This window comes from Misgurnus anguillicaudatus, chromosome 10 (genome assembly GCF_027580225.2).
Source record: "Misgurnus anguillicaudatus chromosome 10, ASM2758022v2, whole genome shotgun sequence".
In the NCBI taxonomy this organism is placed as follows: Eukaryota; Metazoa; Chordata; class Actinopteri; order Cypriniformes; family Cobitidae; genus Misgurnus; species Misgurnus anguillicaudatus.
The window spans coordinates 24,731,372-24,757,311 of NC_073346.2; the positions used below are offsets into that span (position 1 = coordinate 24,731,372).

The 25,940-nt window shown below is 38.0% G+C and overlaps 2 protein-coding genes across 4 annotated transcripts; both read right to left on the minus strand.

Moving 5' to 3' along the window:
* Positions 1-923: 923 nt before the first annotated feature.
* Positions 924-12,157, minus strand: onecutl (one cut domain, family member, like). The gene is made up of 3 exons (XM_055210531.2): positions 7,268-12,157; positions 5,657-6,987; positions 924-1,542 (listed from the first exon to the last, which is right to left on the minus strand). Exons 2-3 carry the CDS (start codon positions 6,699-6,701, stop codon positions 1,232-1,234), a joined length of 1,356 nt encoding a protein of 451 aa, XP_055066506.2. The 5' UTR covers positions 6,702-6,987; positions 7,268-12,157; the 3' UTR covers positions 924-1,231.
* Positions 12,158-20,924: 8,767 nt separating this feature from the next.
* Positions 20,925-25,478, minus strand: hormad1 (HORMA domain containing 1). Of its 3 annotated transcripts, none has more exons than XM_055210252.2 (15): positions 25,314-25,478; positions 25,087-25,147; positions 24,808-24,952; positions 24,629-24,689; positions 24,493-24,529; positions 24,367-24,387; positions 24,221-24,247; positions 23,999-24,066; positions 23,714-23,865; positions 23,216-23,373; positions 23,019-23,102; positions 22,857-22,908; positions 22,225-22,304; positions 22,065-22,145; positions 20,925-21,258 (listed from the first exon to the last, which is right to left on the minus strand). In XM_055210252.2, the coding sequence occupies exons 2-15, from the start codon at positions 25,117-25,119 to the stop codon at positions 21,178-21,180; spliced, it is 1,080 nt and encodes a 359-aa protein (XP_055066227.1). In that variant the 5' UTR covers positions 25,120-25,147; positions 25,314-25,478; the 3' UTR covers positions 20,925-21,177. The 3 variants fall into 3 exon arrangements, with proteins under 3 accessions (XP_055066227.1, XP_055066226.1, XP_073728307.1); XM_055210251.2 differs by having other exon boundaries at positions 25,255-25,476; XM_073872206.1 differs by having other exon boundaries at positions 25,087-25,148; positions 25,334-25,418.
* Positions 25,479-25,940: the final 462 nt, after the last annotated feature.

Genomic DNA, 25,940 nt, shown 5'->3' on the forward strand with positions numbered 1-25,940 from the left:
TCAGGCTGTGAAGGGTCTAAACATGCAGAACGTATGAACCGTGGATTTAAACACTAGTCTGGCTATCAAGATACTACGAACACAGCGGTCAAAAAGTTTGACATTCAGGGAGGACATATCTTCATCTTTGGTATTGGGACCCCTATCTGAGGGTCATACACAAACAACACAGAGGAAATAAATACTGACAACTAGTAAAATAAATAAAATAAATAGCTAGGAGATTGGAAATAAATACATAAATAATTATAAATACACAAAGTGGTTCTCAGTTCAAGCTTGCGTCAGAGTTTTTCATTTGAGCTTTCCACAGGACGAACAGCCATCGGCCAGCTTGTGTGCTTGAAATTTGTACAAAAGATTTCTCCATCCTCAGTGTGACTTTTAAGAGCTCAAAGGTTGGAAATTATAGATGTCAGCTGGTTTATGATGCAAGGAGAGAGTTTCCTATCGACAGAAACTCACACGAGGTTCAATCAATTGATCAAGTTTAAAGGCTGTTGCAATGGATTTACGGCTGCCCTATCCAACATTGTCTGAGAGGAAGTGATGCCATCCTGTGCTGAGACTGTCGAGAAGTTTTTTGACAAGTGGACTACGAGCTGTGGCCTGGCTGTTTGTAATGATGGCGCAAGATTTGAACCTTGAGTACAATAGAAAACAAGCTCTCGAAAAACATGTTCATATTTTGGTTTTAGCTGCAGCTTCTTTGTTCGGTAGCTTTTCGACGTTAAAGAATCTTTGAAAGACTCATTTGCATCCTTCTTTGGTTCTTTGGTCATAATTGTCCATTAGTTGAAAAAAAATCGTCTTGGGAACCTAGAAAATCCTTGAATATTTCTCCATAAATTGTTCACGTGTCACCATCAACAAAGAAAATCCAAAAATATTAGGATCTTGCACTGATTTTTGATAGTGAAACAGATTATGAAACAATAAATTAACCAATTAAATACCTTTCAATAAACTTTCACAGAAACTCAATATGTTAACCTGTGAATGATTATTTTCAGAAGCCCTGATGTGTTGGGCGTTAGTCCTTTGCGATTACGGCTAAAATAATCAGCACTAAAACTACAATCAGTCTTTTCTATTTTGGACATTACCCTCGTAAAGACTTCATCTTTGGTTTCATCTGCTGTTGATTTCCATATAAAAACACCCTTGATTTAAAATCTCAAACTCTTTCAGCTACAGGTGGTGAGCCTGTGCCGTTAAGAGCAGAAATGCCTCATGCTGTGGAGCAGGTCACAGCTGGAGATGCGCTGCTGGATCCCGAAGAGCCGGTGGAGGACGGACGGCCCTCTTCGCTCCAGCGGTTGACGTTCCTGCGACGAGCGTTCATGAAGAAGTTGCTCACGGTGGAGAGCTCGAGGCCCAGCTGCTGGGAGATGGTGATCTGCAGGTCTTTGGTAGGTCTGTGATTCTCTCTGAAAATGGCCGTGAGAGTGCGACGTTGCAGGTCTGTGAAGACCAGACGGGTACGCTTGGGGCCCTGGTTCCTTTCTAGTTTAGACTGCTCCTGCTCCTTGCGCTTACAAGCTAAAACGAGAGACGAAAAGAGAGAACGTTAGAAAAGAAAAAACATTTTGTATGTGAATAAATTATTAGATGTGCCTGTAGCTTAACTGGAAGGGGATTGTGTTAGAAACGTAAACATGATGGGGTCGATTTCCATACTGATAAAATGCATAGATTGAATGCATGCAAGCCACTTTGAAAAAAAAAACAATAGCAAGTGCATAAATGTAAAGCAACTAAAAAATGACGAACATCACGAGCAATTTATTATAACAACAGTACCGCAATTACAAGATTTTAGATTAAGGTCAAATACTGTAAAACAATCTGTAGAAATTACAGTATTACTGGCAGCTAGTTGTCAGTAACTTACTGTAAATTTTAATTTATGTTATTAACTGGCAAGAGTTTGTTCAAAGTTAAATGAATATGAAACATTTTTAGTCTTTATCTTCTATAGTAAGTTATTGGCAATGAGCTGCATAATTACAGCAAATTTTTAGCACACTGTTAAAAAAAATCTGTAGAAATTACAGTGTTATTGTAGCTGGGTTGCTGGTAAATTACCGTAGATTTAAATTTATGTTATTTACTGGCAACATTTTGTTTAAAGTTAAATGCACATTAAACATTTACAAGTCTTTGTCTTTACAGAGTAAAACTAAAAAAACAGCATCAAGCAAAACATTCTGGGAAACAAAATCTGAAGCAAAAAGCAGAAAAAGGTTGATGATGATTTCTGGTTCCCAGAATGCTTTGCATGAGGCTGTTATTGTATAGTTTTATTCTGTAAAGATAAAGACTTGTTAATATTTAAAATGTATTTAACTTTGAACAAACTCTTGCCAGTAAATAACATAAATTTAAATCTACGGTAAGTTACCAGCAACCCAGCTGCAATAACACTGTAATTTCTACGGATTTTTTACATTGTACATTATTACTGGCAGCTGGTTGCCAGTAACTTACTGTAGATTTTACATTCATGTTATTTACTGGCAATAGTTTGTTCAAAGTTAAATGAACATGAAACATTTTTAGTCTTTATCTTCTACAGTAAGTTACTGACAACCAGCTGCGTAATTACAGCCATTTTTTACAGCAGTAAAAAACGATATTAGTGTACATGGCCTTTACTTTTAGTCCAGACTTTTTGATTTGGACATTTTACCATTTGAATGTCTTTAAAATTTGATTTAAAGCATTCAAGAACAGATGGTTTTACATTGTAAACAGCAAAAAAAGCATATGTGCACATATAAAAACACTGTATGTTAGAACCAACAAGCTTTAGTTAAGTCCTGTGCTATTTGCTTTCTGGTATCCTGTATTTTATTTTGCATTAATTGTATGCAGATCTTAATCATGTTAATTGAATTGACATATTATAGTATCATTTATAGTATAATTAACTGTTTAAATGAATACCACACTAGTTGTAGACAAGATTAAAACCACAGAGTCTCTATCAGCCAACTTGATGGATAAATAAATGTACTTTTTTTGATCCCTGAGTGAAAATTCAAGATAAGAGTGATTAGTGATAAGATAATGATGATGTATGACAAAATCATAAATTGACAAATTCAAAACCAGAAAAAATTACAAAAATCACAAACGCATGACAGTAACATCAAAGATCACACAGCAGTCCACTGTAGAAGCGCTGTATCAATCTAGCCATCACATAACAAAGCCAATACCATGGTCCACATACAGTACTCATGTCAGCATTTTACCCCTCTGTACCTCCTCTCAATCACCCCACCGCTGCCACTATAGCAGCAACCATTAACTAAATGCTTCCCGATGTTGTAATCATGTGTAAAAGGTACGAATTACCATGCTATAAATCCTGAGCTCTGTACCGTACTCTCAGACATAAACACCCCCCCATAGAGTTCTTATGATCGTGGGAGCAGACCCTAATCATGATGTATACCACTTGTCTCATGTAGCCAAAACGTGATCGAAAGGCTTTTTCATAAAACACCCCCACCCCCCAATTGCCTATCACCCCCTCCCTCTCCCCCAGCCCTGCTCCCTGCCCGCTCCACCCCCTGCTGATTTTTTTTCGGCCAGGGGCTGATAGAAATTATTGATTAAATCTGTGCTGTTCAGACTGCCCGACCTATAGAGGAGTTTTAACCCCTTAAGTGCTGGATGAAGGGGTGTCTTCTAGCCTTTATTTTTATTCTCTTCTGCAGGCGGCAGAGAAAATACTAAATCTAGATTTATCCACTTTAAAAATAGGCCGTGAAGATTTTCATATTTTATTGCGTACCGCTCCTTATCGTTCTGAATGTGGCAGCCTGTGGTTTTTAAGCCGATCGTATCTCTCTGATTCTTTAAGACAAGGGCTTTAGGCTTCGGTGCTTGTGTGTTGAAATCCCAATGCTGTCCGAGAGCTGAGGTTTGGAGTAATGATCTCTACCCTGCCCTGCGACTGCATTTCTGACTGTTCATCTCTGTGTCTTTCTTTCCCAATCAAACCTTAGCCAGTTTGTAAAAAGACAACGGCTATAACACAAAAGAAATGGGACTTAGAAAATAAATAAAATACAAATTAATCCCAATCTCATGATTTCTTAATCTAAAGAATCAATTCAATAAATTTAGTGAACATAGTGGAATATTTAATGATATGACCCTGACTGTGAAATTCAGACTAAAGAAAATAAAAGTCCTTAAGAAAATAAAAGTTTGATTGATTTGGCCTTTTCCATGGGCATAGTCAGTTTTATTAAAGATATCAAAGTTATATTTGTACAGAATGTTTTTTTAATAAATAAAATTAAAATATGGCTTTAGGTGGGTTTTCACAGACTGGGTACCTTTATACACCAGTACAACAAATGCTATGTGATCACGAGGCCTGTTTGCACTATATGCACAAAATCAGGGAAACTCACAGATTTAAAATTGATTGCTGTTCAAAAGGATAAATACGTGTTGCATAAATGCAGGATAAAACCACAGCATTAAGCTGAATCGCCATTAAACGCATCTGTATATTGAATTCGATGGAGGCGGCGTGTAGCTGCATGCATTCTAATGTTTGCTCATGCCGTCTTATTCACAGGAGGTGTGTGCTGGAGCCTCCTGCATTGCTTTCCCAAGGAAATCAATACTAGCTAGTAATTAAACAAAGGGCATGCTGAGAAAAGTCAACACTCATGGAAAGTGGGTTATATAGGGAAATACAGAGGCGTCCACTGTTGTGCATCCATGTGTGTGTGTGTTTTGGCTGGAAGCGGTTAGAAGAAACCCAAAAACACTGAGACTGGCAAACAGAATCTTACAATCTGAAATGTGTAACGCACAGATACCACTTAAAATTTTGAGAGTAATGTGACGAGAGTAATGAGAGTTGAACTTTTAGTGCAAATCACAGAGATTTGCGAAACAACAGAAGGACGCCGCATCATTCGGGCATTGATTGATCCCGTGTATTTCGTTGCATGGAACACCCCTACGACTGAGGGCACAGTGGCCACCAATCAATATCTGTAGTGGTAATGCAAGCAGAATAATTCATTCTGAAGCATATTTCATGCTTAGGTGATTGATCGCTTGGGATTCAGGAAGATTTCGGAGAATCTGCGTGTCTGTGTTTGTCTCCCACCCCACAATCCTCAGTGGCTGCTGCTGCAGCACGCCAGCCGACATTTTGAAAACCGCCCCATCCCTGCATCGCCACCCCCCCCGCCTTCGTCTATTCTCATGTTACTGTTTTTCTCTGGATCTCTTTGTGTGCTTTGGACAACAGTTACAGATTCAGCATCTTTTATGTCAAAACATTGTAATATTTATATGCCATAGGTAAGCTATTACTCACACATAATAACAATTATACATAATTTATTGGTGATGATTTTTTGGGCAATTGTTGATTAAATATACTATTGATGCACTTGCTACTGTTTATAGCTGGCCATTAAGTACTACTTGTTATTGTGTGTTCCTGTAAATTAACCGGCAGAGGATTGCATTTGCAACACAAATTTCATGGGCTCTATCCCAAACATTTGTGTTGTCATGTTAGATAAAAGCATCTGCAAAATCCATCAATATATATATAAATATACAAGCCTTTTAACATTATGCAAAAACAACACATATAAACACACATTACCTTCCAGGCGTAAAGAGGCCATCCTCTGAAATTCTGGCTCCTGTAGCCAGCGGGACATCCTCTTGAAGGTCTCACGTCCAGACTTGAGTTTGCCCCACGGTTTGGGGTTCCTGAGCAGGTCTGACAGAGTGCCCTGAGACCTGCACAGAACTCTCTCTGCGAAAATGGCTTGTGGGATGCTGTACCTCTTCAATTCGGTGATGATTCTCTGAGCCACATCTTTCGTGTTTATCTCCTCTCCTCCGCCGCTATTCTGAGAGCCGGGCAGCATGCCCTCCCTTCCCAGGCTGGAGGAAGCGGAGGAAGGAGAGAGAGAGGGGAGCTCCCCGAGCTTGGAGGCCTGTTGGCTGGCGAGATGGTGCTGATAACTCTGGTTGTATATATGATGGTGGTAGGTGGGAGTGTGCTGATGGAAGTCCATTTTGTTAAGCTGGTGGCTGACCCCATGCTCGCCCCCTAAAGAGGGTGGTGACATCTCCCTCCCAAAGTCTGCTGCTGTTCGACACATGTTACCCCCATTGCTGGCCATATGGACATCGTGGCCACCTGTGAGCATCTGGCTACTGTGTCCGTTCTGACTCGCCAGGCTGCCATAGCCATGCATTGCCGTCTCCAGGCCTGCACTGCCCAGCGGCGGAGACAGGCCTTGTCCTAAACCAAAGTCTTTTCCGTATGAAGTGTAGTAGTTTCCCGGCAGACCTCGATCTTCTCGCATGAGAGTGAAGCTGCCAATGACGTTGCTGACGGGCAGGCAGGGATGGTGGTGGTGATGGTGAAATTTGTCATCGAAGGGCTGAAGGGGCGTCAGGGTGGTATAGGTGCTACCACAGCTGGTCGGGGCATCCCTACCGTAGCCCAGTGTTGTCATGCTGTGTTCGTACCCGGTGCTCTGATGCTCAGATTCCAGGCCCATGGAAGAGCCTCCAAGAGAGGGACGAGGAAAGGCAGCCGTGAGATCCCGAGAATGAAGGATGGCACGGCTGTCCTGACTGTGTGCCAGCTCCACGTGGCTGTGTACAGACATCTCACCCATATTAGCATCCATGTCTTTAGTACTGAAGGACTTCCTCACTCCTCTTCTCCAGACCCAAAAATTCTTCTATGTGTTGTTTTTATAATTGTCTAGAGTGTGATTTTTGTTATTTTATATGAAAATCAAATCCTGTGTGTTGAAATTGAGCGATTTAGATTTTAATTATGACTACAGTGTAATTTCAGAGACAATTCATCACAATGGTAACCATTTTGGGTCAAATAAACACATTCTGTGCTCCATAAATTCATCTGTATTTATTCCTGCCCTTGTTGTTATTTTTGCTTGAAGACTGACACTGAAAAAAAAGATAAGGATCATAATTACTCATTTGATTATTGATTATCTATTTATTTACGTTTTATTTGTTAGACACGCGTAAACATTAATTAACTATAACTAATATAGTGATTTATTTTCTTTAAAAAAAATGAGTTACGCGTGCAAATAACTTTGTTTGCATTAACCTTATAAACAGCATGCTTTTGTTTAATTTTAATGTGTGTTTACTTAATCATATGACATTTTTAAAACGTATAAATAAGCAGATTGAAGAAGACCCAGTTGAAATTGCCTACCTCACAGCGTATACGACCGGGGATGACCAAAAGCGAACAACCGTGCACCCTCCCCAAAACACAATCAAAAGCCGATAATGGGATGGGTTACTCTCACACCTGCAGAAATCCCAATTTTACAATCGATTTTGGGTAACAGCGCCTTTTGGGTCATCAGCACATTTCAGTAGAAAGCGATGGATGGGTCCGCTCCGTCCTCCGTCACTCCCGCGTTATCCGCCAGTCTCTCGCTGGACGTGGATGCGCAACCGAACTGACGCGAAAGGCCGTGCAGTGCTCGCGTGCACAGATCCGATCAGTCCGGACTTTGCTATGCTGTAACCGTGTCAAAAATGAGCGCCGATCTGTGTCTAAACATCGCGCGCCGTCGCTGTCATTATCTCTGTGGTTTTGCCCTTCTCCTCCTTCTGTATCCTCATCGATCTCGGCCCCAACTCTTTCTCTCCTCTCTCTCGTCCCCCAGCTCCCCCTCTCTGTACGTCACACTCTTAAAATCTGACAGATGTGGGGTGAATTTACAACCCTCGTTAACTCCTTCCCTCCTGCGGACCTCAAGTGGCCATTGTCTTAGGTGGGGCAAGTGAGATGAGACTCACAAAAACAATGTATCCAAATTCAGGATTTGTTGCTATGTCAGGTCTTCTTTCATTTTGGGTGTATTTTTGATGCGATAATTTCATCATCATTATGCATTATGTCCTTTTCAATTCCCAAATAGCTTTGAGCATCTTTTTTGTATATGAAATGTAGAATTCAAGAAATGTCCTGTCCTGTATTTTTGTCTTATTGTAGCCTATGTGGCCATTTATCAGGATTAAACTTTGGTGATAGCTGAAAATGCACTGGTAATAATATATAGCTCAGTTTATTCCCATTAGAAAGCCAAAGCATTAATTTAGTAGTAACTACATTTTTATTTTCCCAAGATAAAAGCAATTAACTGAAGCCAGAACCGCGCATTGACAGAGAGAGGTTCTTATCAGTTGTCAGCTTACAGTGTAGTGGACAATTAACATAAGAGTTTCCTCCTCAATCACAGAAGTGCTAAACGAGATCAATATGCTTGTCCTCTCCAGCGCGCACCTATGACCCTCTTTATGCGACCTTTCTTAAAACGCACGACCTAATAAACGATAAAAATACACTTTTGTAATTTTCCTTTTTAAAACAGTGTCGTTTAATGTGCCAGAGAGAGGGAGGTACAGGGAGAAAGAAAGACGGGAGTGGATTCGGTGTGTGAAACACGGAATATTAATCATATCTATCTGTCAGCTTAATTTTTAGAGACGAGCAATTCTACCGCTTGAAAAATTTTCCAGTGCGATGTGGGACCGCTGTCTTCCAGCAGCAGATGCTACACTATCGATCCGCGCCGTGCAGGGCTGGGGGAGGGAGGTGTGTGTCAGTGTGTGTGTGTGTGTAGTTTGTGTGACTGGAGGTAAAATGGTCAGCTCTTACCGCAAAAAAAAAGGTCTGTTTGAGGGTCGAGGTGAAAGTTCACTCACTGCGGATGGAGAGCTCGACTGAAGAAGACAACACTCAAATAAAAAGACTTAAATCGAGAGGGGAAACCTTCACATCCTTTCAGATTCTGAAGAAAAAAACGTTTCTTCAAAACCGTTTAATTTATTTGACAGTTAAATCAAACAAATGGCATTTAATTTCACACAACGTCAAAAATAAAAGCATAACAAAAGCAACAATAAAATACAAAAAATAAATAATAAGTATAACAAAACTCAGAATTATCATAATCGTGAAATGATCCTGAATGGAGTTTCTCTATTGGTAGAGCATCACCTTATCAGCACAAAGCTCATTGGTTCAATATCTAGGAAACACACAAAACGAAAACTGTATACCTTGAATGCACAGTCAGTTGCTTTGAATAAAGGCGTTTGACAAATGCATAAATGTAAATATGATTTCAGTGTCACAGTCTATGGAAAGCTGCTTGTAGTTTCACTCTTATTATGTTTTTGATCTCACATTCGTGTTGACTTGCATTTGCCTAAGTTAGAGCTTTTCTGTGAGCAGTCCAGCAACTTGTAAAGCATGTCAGAATGGGCTTTTCTCGTCTTGTTCTCTTCTATTTGTCTGTGACACATATCAATGATCAAACACTGTTCAAAACAAGCCGTGGAAATCAAAACAGCGGCTAGCGAGTTAGTAAATTATTTATACCTGTCTATTGAGTTCTTTGAGCCTTTGGTCGAGCCACGTAATCCTCCCGAGTGGCGTGTATCAAGAGGCCTGCAGGTTAACACGTACATTAAACTAAATGCACACAGCCAAATAGACAGATTCTGAGATTGTGTGATTACTGTATCGTAATAAAATTCTTACTGATTTTAACTCTTTAACATTGTATATGTTGACTCTGAGGTTCGACATACAGTGTTAATAAGCCTATTATTGATAACATATCATTAATAACATACGTTTTATCTTTTCTGAGGTAACTTAAAAATGAAATAACATTAACTTTTGAAAAGAAATAATGATGTATACATCATTTGCAATAAATCTAAATCTTTAAATTATTTTAAAGCCAAATAATTTTAGGCTCACCAAATAACCATAAGGATCATAACGATCATAATTGCAGCCAATATAAATGTAAAATGTCATTGCTATATAGTATAGCCAGAACTTATTGCATTATTTTGAGATTTTTGGCTAACCGATGAGCCCCCAAAAAAGACGGAGATAACATTTACAAACAAAATATCTTATTTGTGTGGTTCTAAAAACCACACTGTCTGGAAATAAGAATTAAGTTTTAATGCATCAAACAAAAGTAATTAAAAAAAATATTTTGATAAACTGTTATAATTATAATTATCTAAAAAATATTCATAGGAAAATTTATAGAAAATTACAGTTCAGTGGGCCTTGTAGTGTTACAAAAATGTATTGAATTATATTGTTTTATAAATGAATTGTTTAGTGTATTGGTTGTAAAATAGCCTCACTGAACCTATTTTTTGTGTAGGTTTATCCTTTATTTCGGAGATGGCTGTAGCTTTATCATAGCCTATAAAATTATTTAGCATGTATGTATATTTATTTAGCCCTTAGTAGCCTAATATAACAAAATAAAAACAACTGTAAATAAATCTGCTACACCACACTGATGCGTCTTTCAAAACATGTTGTGAAATGAAAAAAATGCGATAAATAACGAAAATAATGTTCATAAAAACTAAACAACAAAGCATAGTTTTAGCTACTGTTGACCTACAATTATTTTACCTCTCCTAAGAAAATGTATCTATTTATTTAAAAAAATGTTTGCCGGTACAACTATGAGCCCCGCTGTTTATTGTTTATTTACAATGTTATGCTTGCTGTTTTTTTTTTAAATAGCGATTAGTTTGTTTTTCCTCCTATTTTAGTGTTTATATTTTGTATCAATTTGTATATTTTGGTTTTTGGAACTCTAGTTTCACTAGAAATAATATACCCCACCGCCTAAATCTCACATTCTAATCTGAAAAATAAAGAATTTAAAACAAATTAATTTCGTCCAAAAATAATAGAACGCTTGGTGAATAATAAAAAGAAGTCGATCGATAAGGAAAGTCAATAACTCAATTAACATGGCCGAACCTCTCAGAGAGCAGGCCCATGAAAAACTAAAGAAAATCACATCAAAATAAAACATGTACCTGACTGTACTCAATAATGTATACGATTATACAATGCTCTAGTGCAAAATTAGGCTATTTAATAAACCATGTTAAAAATACAAGTAGACTATACGTTTTTCCTATTGTAGTTTTTTATCTAATTTATTTTTTACATTTTATTTTCTGATAAAGTATGTTAAAATAACATAAAGCAACCTATTTATTAATATGAGTAACTCGGGAACCTCGGTGTCCTGCTCTTTAAACGTCTTGTTATTTTTGGCGTTAAAAGTTTTGGGCTTTAATCCAAGTAGTTCTTTTTAAGAACAGGTGCTAAATATTTTTCAAATCATCATCAAATTTTTGCACTGAAATTATAACAAAGTCTGTGTAAATGCATCTTAAATTAGAACCTATATAGGCCAATCGAAGTACATAATCGTGTAACGTATTCGTATGAAGCAGTTTATATCTGTTGAACTTATCATTGCGTTATTATATAACAATAAAAATAATTTGCTAAATTAGTTTAAATGCCCTTCATATAACCCACATATAAAGATGCTTACCTGTAAGAATTATGCTGTTTAGTGTAAAATAATCATAATAATAATTTTCACAAAAATCCAGATTTCTCAAATTATATATAAATATAGACATACATCAATGTATTTTTTATATAAAGTTATGTATATAAAGATAAGTGTTTCAGAGCAATCCTAATAATTCACAAATATTAAAACAACACTGTACTCTGGGAATCTGGTGGATTAGGCCTACTGTCAAGGTCATGATCATTTACAGCATTCAGTAACGTTTCACCATGCAGTCGCTTTCTCAAACTCAGCCGTATAGTGTTAAAGGAAAATCTTTCCTATGATTTTACGATTTAACCTCTTTGCCACAGCAACTGTTCAACCGCATTCAAACAGGCGCGCGCCCGTCTATTTGCTTCTGTTTATTGATTGGAAAACGTGGGCGTGCTGCCAACATGCATGATGGCAATCTACCATTACCATTGTGAATTATTAGCAATCTTAGTCTAATATCTGTCCATGTATGTAGTACTATAAGCTACGTTTCATATAAATTAGTAATCATAGCAATTATTTCAACATATTACATACAATACAGAGCGGTGAAATTTGTCTAAAGCAAATTAAATTTGACAGTACAACATAGATTTATGATGACAAAATTTTATCGAAGTTAAACAAACGAGATGTTGCAATTCAGATAAATTCGCAAATAACAAAAAATAGATATTTTTTTAATAGTAATTATATATAAATATTTTTTTAAATAATTTGTATAATCTTTATAAAACAAATGATTTAAAAAATACTAGTCTTAGCTGTGAGGCCTTTTTTAAATCAAATGATGACTTCAGACGTCAAAACAACTATACTGCAGCATCCAATTCCAACCTAAAGCAGTGCTAAAATTATGAATTATGGACAAAATAACAAACATACAAGCACTTGACATGATTTAATTATAAAGCACACAACAACACCAGTGCACTACTTGCATGCAATAATGAAAATGAACAAATTAAATACACATCTATGCAAACACAATCATCTGCTCTTTTGGTTCATGCAAAACAGTCACACATCTTTAAACACATCTGTGTATGAGAGGTCTCACAGCATTGTTTATGTGTTTATAATAGCCTTGGCAATGGCATATCCAGTCTAACAGAAGCTCTGTGGGTGGGTGGAGGGTTTGCCATGCAGTCGGCTAGCATCCTTTTCCCTGCCCCTCTCTCTTTTTTAATTTTCCCCCTCTTCCTCTCGTTCTCTCTTTTCCTTTTCTCTGCGGGTGTTATGGTCCACAACCTCCGTCTTATCTTCTTTTAATCATCAGTCAGTGTTCTCCAAACCATAGAAATCCCACCGCTTTTCTCCATTTTGTGAATCCCTCCATGTCCTTGTATCCCTTACTTAATCCATACGATTTTTCCTCTTTTCATTGCTTCTTTCCTATCCGGCGATGTGGTGTCTTCCCCGTCTCAGTGTGTGTGTGGCTCGGCTCTGTTTCTGTTCCTGCTCTTTTTAATCAGCATGTTAATAAGAAAGGTAACTAATCAATACGTTCAATGGCCTGGCGATTGATACCATCTCAGTCTCCCTCCCCTCTCTCTTTGACACACACACACACACATACACATTTAAGTGAAAGCTATGAGTAAAAAGCTAAAATTATTACATCCAGAAAAAACAATACGATACAGTGCTATTTCAATGTGTTTAGTTATTTTTCAAAACATTCATGCCTCTCAATGCCAGTATGCTGCTAGGAGAATATCAGAAACATTATTTCATAAAAGGTCTTTAAGTTTTGAGAGTTTCATTTATTACATTTCAGTTCACTGCAAACAGAAGGGGATGATTTGTTTTCTGGTTTCAAAGCACATAGTCATACTTTGTATTCCAACATCAACACCCAGAGTAAAAATATCTTTTAGTGAATATATGTGTGTTGCTCGCTGTAGGCTAAGGTCTTCTAATACAAATGCCCTTCCATCCAACAAGGAGGAAAAGGAAAAATGGCAGCGGATAAAGAGAATTCCCACACAGATGAAAACGTTGGTGGAAAAACATTAAACACACACACAAACACTGAGTGGCCTTTTAAAGCTGATAGTCTACAGATCTGCAGTCTTGCCTTTTATCGTTGTTTCTTATTTTTGCATCAACACCACCACTATAACTGTTTGCATGCTATGATGTGATTTTTGACAGATCAAAAACTATCCTGTATATTTCCCAAGCATGCTCGTTTTAAGGTGGCTTTCAAGGAACGTCTATTAATTTTAAAACATACACTGTTGCTTCATTCGCATTTATGTGCTTAGAATTATTAATGACTCCTTGAAAAAACCTAAATGCCATATACCAGAAATCTCTGATATGGCCCTATCACATTTCTGGCACTGATGCAAGCTTGTGTTTCAGCTCACAGCTCTCTCCGAGTGTGGCGTGTGTGTGGGTGTCCCTCGGGAGGTTTAGAGTGACCACTGTCCCCTGACCCCCTCCTTTAGACTGTCACCCCACAACCCAAACCTCAGTCAGAAAGGCACCAGTCACCTAGCAACGGCGGCCTACTAGTCAGAGGTCAAAGACCAGAGGCTATCACAGATATTGCACACACTCCAATATACGTAAATCTATATTCTCAGAATTACAGTGATCTACAAAAATAATATTTATGTACACTAAAAAGGCATCTGTGCATGTGCTTACACACATGCGACTCTCGACGGGTGTGGTTGAACGTGCAAAAAAGCACAGCGGTACAATGAGTGCCCCAGCACAAAAACGTAGCACGTTAGCGTTCGCGGGATAAATAAATTACATACTTCTGTGCACGTGCACACTTTTGACGGTGAAATCTCTTCCTTTGTTATCCCTTGAATGACAACAAAGGGCAACGATGACCATTCCATTTCGTCCAATCAGGCAAAGGTCACCGACCTCTGACCCCAGCTGACCAAAAATGGAGGATGGGCACGATCCAATCACCTTAAACAGTTCGAGGCAGCACGTCAGGGTTATGGCAAAAGGGGGGTGGAAGAATAGAAGCGTGGAAGAGATGAAAAGAATGGATGGGTGTCTGCAGATGCAGTGTTTAATCTGTGCCATGATCATGATCAGGACCTGCAGCACCCCACATATAGAGGGAAAAAAGGACCAGTGAAGGGACATCGAAATTCACTCATTCAGCATGACATCATCCCAGAGGAGTTGAATCATAATTTCTGGCATATCGGGGCTTAATTGTGATCGGATGACATAATACAACCTCTAATGGCGTTCCTGTAAAAAATAAAACGTTTTATGTGTGCAAACAGGCCAGCTGCTTCATCTGTCACAGAAATGCTCAAAGATCAAGCAACTGTCGCTCCATTGATGAAATCCTATAGAAGAGGCAGCTCTGTACACACGCACACACAGATGGCTGGTCAGCACGTGCCCGAAGGAGGGCAGATGAGTGACCCTCAGCTGGACACTATGGCCAGGTCAGTGACACTAAATCCCTTCTTTCAGGCCAGCTGCTACCAGTTCTGTGCTAATGGTACCTCCCCTAACACACGCGCACACCCTTAGGCCCCCTCAATCTGCCTACACTGACCGGTGAAAAGACAGGGAATGGGGTGGGGTGGAGGACAGCTGGACACTCGCCACTCTTTACCCTTCTCGGGGGGGTGTCTTAGTGTGTATGTATACATGTGACTGAAGGTGTGGAGCTTGAGGTTGGATGTGGATATACGAAAGAAAATGGTCCTGGTGCACACAGAGCCCACATTATGGGATAGTGGCTTACATTTATACTTAATGCTTTTGAAAACTTACAGTGCATTCAGTGTTTACATTCATCAATATGTGTGTTCCCTAAAAAGCATTTACCTTTAATATACAAGCACAATGACAAAGTCTATCACCCGACTCTTAATAGATTTATGCCGGTGTGCCGAGATCAAACCTATGCCGCTTAACATTGCAGCTATACCGAAACACTAATAGTGCGTACTGCTACAGTTAAAGCAGTTTGTACAGACCCCAGCAACTGTAGGGCTTGCACAGGTCCAACGCTCCACAGCTTCAGGCTGTCCAGTACCGTGGGTCGGACTGAGCCAGACAGTCGATAAATCAATAGGTCACTCGCGCACACACATGTACACGTCACTGCAGGGCTCGGAGGCCACATGAAACTACCATTGATTGAAGGGGGTAGGGAGAGCACCGACCGTCAGTGCTGTGTATGTGTGCAAGGTTATGGGGCTCACCTCGATTCTTAGCGCTGGTATAGGGAGTTCAAAACGTACTCAGCAATGCTTACACATTTAGACAGATACAAACAGTGAGGAGGTGAAAGATCTTGGTCTTTTTGTTGCATTTTAAAACACACAACCTTACTAAACTAAAGCCTTTGCATTTCTGACTCCCTCTCTCTCTCTCATACACACACACTATCTTTAAATGGAGCAGGGCTTTTTTAAAGATATAAATCTTTTTAAGAGCTTTTAAGAGGTGCTAACGTGCCCAGGTTAATTGTACTTCATTATATATCAATTTGATGTGACGTGACTTAAAAAACACTTGTGCATGTACTTTCGTTTTTCCACATGTTAAGTTTTTTTAATGCAATCCATATTCAAGTAGATAAGAGGATTTCTTGTAAGTTGTATTGGTTAAGTTGTCCGCTGATCCTCTCTTTGTTGCTGTTTTGTTCACTCATTGAAAAAGGCTTTAGCTCGCTCTTTTATGACCTCATCAAGTTAACGGCCACAGCATTGAACATGTTTGCTTGACCTGCAAATTGGGGTCAACGCAAAGTAAACCGCGCGGTACACTTGTGCAAAGAGAGGCAAATAGTGGCAATTGAAACTCAAATATAGTGATCGGATTTATTATTCTGGAAATTAAGATTAGTTTTCATTGTTTTAATGTAAATACGTACGCACAGTATAAACTGCATATGATTAAGTAAAACAATACTCGCCATTTTCATAAATGGCACTTTAAACAGCACAAGGTGGCAGGGAGTAAAGCAAGAGACAGGTGTAAATAAACGGCGGGGCTCTGTCCTTGCTCTGTGAGTTGCCATGGTAACGGCTGATAGAGCATCCTATCGATCGCACTGTCCAGTCTGAATTGTGCAGCCCCTGAACCCAGGTTTTTTCTCTGTGTGGTGATGGGTGTGGATCAATACCTGATATTGTATGCCTCTTTTGCCTTGCGTCTCTCACGGCCTCCATAATAGTGGTAATGATAGTGAGACGGGAGGAAAAAGAAGAGGAAGAAGACTGAAACAATGGTAAATAGACAGCTGGGTCTATTTGGTCACATATGAAAAGGAAAATCTACAGTTCCTTTTCAGATCGAGTGGCGTTCAATTGTTTAGAACTCCCAGGAATTCTGTAGCCAGTTCTCCACGCCATGTGGAATTCAGCACTCAAAACGTCACATCTAATTTTCCCACACATCTCTGCATATGCGAACAGCCACACACGATTAACCGTTTATTTCGATACCATTTACCAGCGATTTCTTTGACTGTTATACAAATCAGAACAACCAAGAAAGCCAAGCTGCAGCGATTCAGCAAGCGCTTTCTGAAGAAGAGCGAGGCATGGAGAAGGACCTGCGGGAGCTCGTTTAAATCTGGCCTGAGGGATCCCTGCAGCTAGGGGTCACGGTTGGAGTCACAGCACACTGGATTTAAAGGTGGGGCTCCTTAAGGTGCCTCTGTTGCCCCGAGGCACAGTCATCACAATTCCTGCAGTGCTGGAAATGAAAGCCAAGCTAGGACAAAGGCCCTTTCCTTGCTTATGGCCACTGCTAAGAAAAATTACTCAAATGATTGAGATATCAGTTACATCTTTTTTCTTGCATCTCTCCTCCCCAACAAAACCCCAGTGAAAGTTTAAGAGGATTTGCTGAGCAGTGTGACTTCTTGAATTAACAATTTAGCTATACGATATATATTATATATGGCCTATAAAACAATTAAAAAATGTAATAATAAAGTTTAAAAAAAAGATGCAATACATTTTCTGTCCGTAAAATCCAGGATAACGCATCATAATCTAATTATGAGATTAGGAGTATCAAAGTTTGACTTTAATTTCAATATACTTTAATTTAGTCAATATTAAAGTTAAAAAAGATTACATTTTCACAGAATGTTCTTTTCATTATTTAGAATAATTTTATCTAAAAAACAGTAAATGAAATAATAAATGGCTTAGCTTGGTTTTTACAGACTAGCTTACAATTATACTGTTATTTTTTTTAGAGATTAATATTTTTTAGATTTTACATTTCACAGGATTTTAAGTCTATAAATGAAGAGTTTTGTTGCAAAACGAGATAAATTTTTGTCAAAACATGTTTATTATTATGTTATCATGTTATTATTTTGTTTTATGGTGCTACTTAGCTGTATTTTTTAAGTTATGAAGATTTAAATCAAAACAAACCAACTGCAGTCGCATTGAAATTAATTGGAATGCACAACCAAAAAATGAGATTTCTGAACAATTAAAAAAACGGTGGTTATCTCGTTTTGCAACGAAACTCTTCAAATGTTTCCTCAGAAAGTTGCTCATGAAAACTTAAACTAAGCCACGTTTACATTAATTCTGTACAGACATGGGATTTTCTCTGCAGTACTGAGCTCTGTACAGTGGTACAAATGTAAATCTACAGTATGGTCCATGGGGAGGGAATGTGAGAAAGAGCGGAGTGACTGCCCTTATATCCCTATGAGATTAAAACCCATGCACTCGAATGGGCAGAAGTCAGCCGCGGTGGGGCTGGGCATGTGGGAGAGAAGAAAGATTGAGGGAAAAAATTTCTCTGCCTCCAGCGCTCTGCATATGTTGTAAGACTGAGAGCCTGGAGTTAACTTGGCAGCACACTTCAAAACTTTATGGGGCAGACGCGCACACTGCATCTTAATACGGGTGAGCTGTGCCTTGATTCGTGATTTAGGATTCACGAAATTTGTCATCTGCAGTGCCTAGACTTTTTTCTTAAGCACTTGGCTCTCCAATACGAGATATTTCTCGCCTACGTCTTATATAAAGAAGAGTCAGATTCATTTTGCTAGTCAAGCACGATTATTATATATAGATGATGTTGATCACATCCAGATGCACAGTTTCTGTCTGTGTAAACAGATATGTAAATTAAGGTGCCAACATTTCACCTTAGGCCAAATTACATAACCACTCAAAAAGTGGGTTTGTTATCCGTGAGTCATTGATTGCGCTTCAGAAATTATATGTTAATAGCACAGAAACATTGTTAACCATGACCTTTTGTTGTGTAAGAGATGTTGAAATTATAAGTCCAACTACACTAAAGATCAAATCTACATTTTAGATTTTCGGGAGTGCTACAGTACCATGAAGGGTGAATAAATACAGACTTAAAATTTTTATATTTTCAAGCGATGATTGCATCGTACTGTAAGACTCAAAGCACTGGTCCTGGATCTGTGGTTGGATAGCTTGTCTATTTAACTCAAGGTCCATGTTAGTGAGCCACTCTGTCCTAGGAGCTCCATTCACTTCACAGTCAATAGTTATTTATCATCCAACATATTAGCAACTGCAGTGTCGATATGAAGTCCAGCACTGAAATTAGTCAGTGCCAAGTCTGTAACTACAGCCCAAGGTCAGATACACACTTCATTGACAGGAGTGATGGTCCGCAGCTCACAGGCACATACATCCAGCCCAAGGTCAAGTGTACGCTACCGCTATTTCAGAAGGAACACATGTGTCATGTGGAGAGACGCCAAGCCCAAATTAAGCAGCACTGTAATGCATTTTCAATATGGCGAATCAATATGGTTAAATTTGGAATTCTCGGGAATTGCTGCACTTTTAATCCGCTTAGGGATGAAAGTTTAAAATTGTAACGTTGTGTAAAAATAACCTAATAATGGCAGCATAAAAAATGAACAGTGGGAAAGAATATGTCAGTGTTTGACTTTTAAGACCAATTTATTACATATGGTCATATGTAATATGACATGTTTATTACAGGTCATATTTATTACATATGGATATGTGGTGTTGTTTCATTGTATTTTAATCAGTGATTTGTTGTACAGCACTTTGGAGCTACAGAGTAGCCTGTAAGGTGCTCTATAAATAAATAAATACAAATACAAATACTGTGTTCCGTTTGAATCACAACTAAATAAGCTTTTATATTAAAAAATCCAGTTTAAGCAAAACAAATCTAAGTATGTTGAAAGGCTTAACTTTGGCCAAGCTGTTAAGCTGAAGAATTGCTAATCAGAAGCAAAACATTTTCTATCCTTCTGGCAAGGTCAGGGGATCACAATCCCCTGCTAAATGTCCGAAGCTTCCCCCTCAGAAGCCCTGAGGGTTAATATCACCCCTCCCCATATGTACAGCCTGACCACACAATTCGATTGTTTGGTCCGAGTACGATTCCACTTACATTCCCTGCTCATGTTCACTCTATGGGAGTACAACCACACGTACTACCAGCCAAAAAAAGACTCTAGTTTCACTGTAATAATTATGCCTTTGTCCTTGGGATTTACTTCTAAAACTTTCGACTCAAACATCAACACTAGCACTTTAAAGGGTGCTAGCTGTTCTCCAAAACAAAATTGAGGAATGATAAATGCATACATGCACATGATCAGAACCATCAATAGCATGAGTTACGTCATATCGCGTTCTTACTTACTGGAAACTATACTAGAGTTTAAAAAACTGCTCTCATGCAAACCAAGCAAACTAAAGTTTTAAATCAAACAGACTCGGGTGCACATTCACAACTACATCTTGAGTATGCATGTGCACTAACATCTCAAGAGATTCTGAAATCACTAATCACAGTGACAGATAGGTCACAGCAGACCTGAAATTGCAGATCTGGAACTGAGAGTATGAGATATAGAATTAGAATGGGAACACTTTTGTCTCCAGCCAACTTCTTAGTAGAGCTGGGCAATGAGTCAAATGAAAGAACATTCTGAAAGTCTAGCTAAGTGTGTAATGGTCAAGTTCACAAATAAGTTCACAAAATCAGTCTAAAGCAGAGGTGGGCATTCCTGGTCCTGGAGGGCCACAGCCCTACAGAGTTTAGCTCCAACCCTCATTAAACACACCTGAAAAATCTAATTGAAGTCTTCAGGATTGCTTGTAAATAACATTCAGGTGTGTTTGATTAGGGTTGGAGCTAAACTCTGCAGGACTGTGGCCCTCCAGGACCAGAAATGTCGACCCCCGCTCTAAAGTGTGTATCCCTTTAAATATAACATTTTAATAAATAAATAAAATGAAGTCCATTAGTTATTTTCACATTTAATTAAACTAGCTTCTTCTCAATACAGAAGATCTATGTTATCATCTTAAATCTTGTTTCAGGTCAGAATTTATCAATTTTTGTAATGTGTTTGTTGCCATCTAGTGGGCGAATAGAAGCTTTACATGGTGACTGCTGTGACAAAAATCCAGCAATGCTGACTTAAACTCTCCTGGCACTTAATGCACAAATGACTGTTTATTGAGGTTTGTCTAGACAATTAACAATAACAAGAAAAAGTTGTGCACTAATTATGTTATGTGCACTTAAACCATAAAACCTTTTGTCTGAAAGAACCTTTTGCAATGTATATTCACAACTGAACTAATCAAATGAAATTACAATAATAAAGCATGTGTCTGTCAGTCACTGTATGTACGTAACATCACGTGTAATTATGAGTGTGTTACTGGTATTATTTGGGTACACTGAATTTGCGCCTCTTCGGTGCTGATGGCTGGGGATCCTGGCTTAATGGAAACTCAAACTTTGACATCTACAGAAACAGAGAAAGTTTTGCGGCGGTTCACTACAGTTCATCAAAACAAGAACACTATGATCACAATAAATTCAACATTTTCCTGGTTGTAATGACATGACAGGAGCTGTCTTGAATGACACATTACTATAAGCTAAGCAGAATACTACTGAAAGATGTAATGCATCGCTCAAAATAACACAATCACTTGGCCGAATGGTTCCATAAAGAAATTTTAACATCTGAAGAACCTTTGTGTTTCACAAAAGGTTCTTTGTGCTAAGAAAAGGTTTTTCAGATTATAAAAAGGTAAGAAAGAAATGCTTTTTTGAGGAACAAAAATGGTTCTTCTATGGCATCTCCTTTAAAGAACCTTTATTTTTAAAGGTGCAGTGTGTAATTTTTAGAAGGATCTCTTGACAGAAATGCAAAATATTATACAAAACTATATTATCAGGGGTGTATAAAGACCTTTTTATAATGAACTGTTATGTTTTTATTACCTGAGAATGAGACGTTTTCATCTACATCCACAGAGGGTCCCCTTACGTGGAAGTTGCCTTTTTGCACCGCCATGTTTCTACAGAAGCCCTTAATGGACAAACTTTTTTTACTAAGTTGTCTCCGTCAATTACATGTTTTTCCGGTGGAGGCTACCATAGCTTCTCTATGCGTTTCAAAAGCTAGGGGTTAGCAGTGGACTGAGCCGTTGGTTGCAATTTACACACTGCACCTTTAAGAGTGTAATGTTTGTAACAGCAATATAAACACACTTATATCTACACTAAGTACATGATAATACATAATTTGAAACAAATTCCTACCTGAGCTTCAATGTTGCGTATACTCTGGCTTTTCCTGGCATCCCTCATAAGATCAGCAGTTTTTTTTACCAGATTGTCCATCTTAAAAAACATTCATGCACTTTTACACTTGTGCACTTACACAAACATGCTACTAAACAAGATTAATGAATTACTGTACCTGCGGTGAATTCTGCAGTTTTTCCTTTCTATTTGTTATGGGAACCTCTTTGTTCCTTGTTTGAGCCTGTTGTGAGCTTTCTGTAAATGACAGACCTTTAAATGTTTAAACGTTCCCTATTGCATAAAAAGCTGCATTATTTTCCACTTTTCTATAGACGGTTTCATCGGACGCATGTCTGGATCTGAACCTTACTTCTAGTTTCGTTTTTTTAATGGTCTGACTAGTTGCTAAACTGATCTCTTGAAAAAAAAAACTCGTTGAAAATAACAAATGTTTTGGTTTCCTATGTAATCTATGTGTTGTTGTTTTTTGCTTGTTATATAAATAAACTACGTTTAAAGAACTTTGTTGTTATTTATTCTTAGCGGAGTTTACCGGAAGTTCATGCGGACCGCGACAGCCGCTTTTTTATGTTGTTACTGCTGAAACCGTCTATACACCATTTGATTTGATTGAATGTAATTGCTTTCATTTTTATGCAAGGAAGACAGGGTTGAAATAACATTTTGACTGAATTAACAGAACTTTATTAATTTTTTTGATAAGGTATCGCTTCAACAACTGTGTGTCTGCAAGTTTTCTTCAAGTTTTATTCTATTTAACCTAGTGAACCAAAGTCTATCATTTACCTGAATATTCAATGCCAGCATCACTGATGACATTCTCCTTTGTCATGTCCTCCTGTAAGCAGAAAAGTCCAACATTTTAGATGAACTGAAAGTTTGTGTAGGTAAAGCTAAAAGCACAATAGAAAACAAAATAGTCCTTGCAAACGTTTAAAAGGGCCCCACCTGCTGAACGGTGGTCTGGGACATCACCTCATCCTCAAACAACAAACATTTGGTACTCCCGCAGACTTCCACATCATCATCCACCTGTTTACACATATAAGCACATGCATTTGTCACTATGAATTTTGCTAACACCATTGATGTTATATGTTCTGTTCAGATAGATAGCTAGGTGCCAAGTTGATCCTCTATTTTACCGACTCAAGTCTTCTTCGCTCAGTTGTAACATTCAGTCTGAGGCTGTGAAAAGGTGTATCCACCTGTCCCATGGTCAGTTTGACTGACTCCCTTTCAAATACCAATGTCCCACTGTCATCTTCTTTGAAGCCAGGTGGTTGATACTCCTGAGGGGTCACTGCAATACAAACACACAGCGGAATATTTTGAAAATTTTTGAAATAAAGCTTTTGTGTGTCATTTACCATTTTAACTTAGGTACGCCAAAGGATTCTGTGGTGTTACTACCTCTGTGTTTGCATTGAGAAAGTCATTTTTGATTGATGAGTGAAGTTAGTGTGGGTGTTTGTGTTCATGTTTAACATAAAGTACTGTAAATATTTCTACTTTAATAAAGAAAATGGCAGAAAAACATAATAAACATGCAACAATCCATGTTTTTTTTTTTTTTAGATCAATTACCATAAATTGTAAAAACAAATGTACTCATTACAGTCAAATAGCAAACTTAGATTTACCCTGATCATAGTAAAAGAGTTTCATATTGAGGCAGACATTGTCAGGCAGCGGGCCGAGATTTTGCACGAGCATGTAAAGTTTGCGCACCAGCAGCATACTAGATTTCTGTGTGTTGTCGCCGGCCATTGTAGACAAACTTTGACCATTTTTGCTGGAAACACAGAACGCATTAACATTTTCAAAAGAGCTAAACAAAAAGTGTATTAGGTTACTTAGTGATCTCAAAAAAGATTATGATAAGTTTTGATAACCAGTCAAATAGACATATCTAAATGATATGCAACCTCTCAAAGTCCATCTGCGGTCCCTTCTCTGTGTATCTGATTTTAAACTGGTAACATTCAGTTACTTTCTGCAACTCAAAAGAAAAATGTTAAGCAAAACAGCTCTTTAAGCATCAATACTTTGATCAAATCAGACACGTCACTGATTGTATCTGCATTTCATTCCAAGTATGATTAAGTGAGGTGTATGAAATTCAACTAAATGATGTCAAAACAGATCACCTGTGGATTTTCTGGGTCACAGTAAATCTATAAGAAAGATGTTTTTTTAATAAGTTGATTTATTTACATATGTTAATATATAAACAATAATATACTTTTATAATTAGCAATCATATTTTGCTTTTAAACCTTTAGTCGATACTCACTGATAAAATAACCATGCGCAGCTGATAAAACAAAGCAGATGCATAAGGTCAAAAAATAGTGATGATGATGCATAACTAAGAAACATTACAGAAAACTATAAAAATATAAAAAGACATACTACTTACATATCTTTGTTGAAGTGCATCGAAACATCCCTGCAACCTAAAAATGTGAAGGTGGGATATTGTGCTGGTTCTAGTTTTTAGACCAAAAGTTAATCTTTTCCACAGATCATATTAAGCATACATGTACTGTACATACCAATGCACAATCTGTTGAGCACCAGGGCAGCTTTGTTCACGCAAAATCAGCACTTTAAGCTCTGGAAAACACACACACACACACACACACACACACACACACACACACACACACACACACTTGCCATTAGTGGGTCAGGATTTATGTCGCTTTTTATCCATATGGTGTATTACATTTACCTCCAACATATTTAGTTCCATAGGCCTTTTCTGGAAAAAGACCCCTCAGGTAAGTGATGCTTGAGACAGCAATGGCTAGAAGTTTCTTCACAAGCAATAAAGACTGTTGTTCTGTTGTCACCACATCTGGCAACATCTGGCAGCTCTGGAAAACATAAAAACACATCGTATTTAAACATCAGGGATATGCCAGCAAAAGCTAAACTGAAATGAAAATGTTGGTGATATTGTGGTAACAATTTTAAAGTAGTAACTCCAAATCCAATCCATATTATTTACCTTAATTGAGCACGGTTTATGTTCACACGCCATGATGGTTGTGACAGGATGTCAGTCAAGCCTAACGTTAATTAGAAAAAAAACAATGCGCTATTGTAAGGTAATTTTAAAGTTAATGGCTTTACAATCAGTATAAATGCGTCAAATGGTCTAAAATTATTTTCTTACCAGATGGCAAACTGTATATATAAATTGTTAAATAAATTAAAATGTACAATTATAATTGCCTCAATAAAAAATGCCTGTTTCTTCTCAGCGGTCTTTTTCTCTCGCTCTCGCTCGCCATCCAGCGGCCGTTACATCATACTCCCGCCCTAAATTCGTATCCACGTGACGTCAGACACAAAATAACCAAAGAGTGGTGCGAAACATTTAACCATTTAACACGTTTTGTGGTTATATGATAAAATCACTTGGGGGTGATGCAATGCAGTTTAGGTTCGTTTAATGCACTTTTAAAGTAATGTTACGTTTACAAATATCCCAAGCAACGTAATTGACGTGTAAATGAATAAAAGACCCTTCTTGTCTGAGGGACTGAATAAAGTCAGATTCTGAATAGCAATGTAAATATTATATAATCATTCGTGTAAAACAATTTAAATAATCTGATTTCCAAAACGTATTATTGTTTCCTATTGGGGGTGCTGGTATTGAAAAGCTTACCGTATGTATTAAGTTTCAAATATAGCATATGCGCTTTTCCCAAATAACAATTTTATTAAGGCTTTTATACTTATAGAAAACAAACAAAAATGTTTGCCATGTACAAATGCCCTGTTTATGTTTAATACAAAAAAAATGTTTAATACGTGTGTGTGGTCGCAATTTCAAAGCATTGTAGACGATCATTG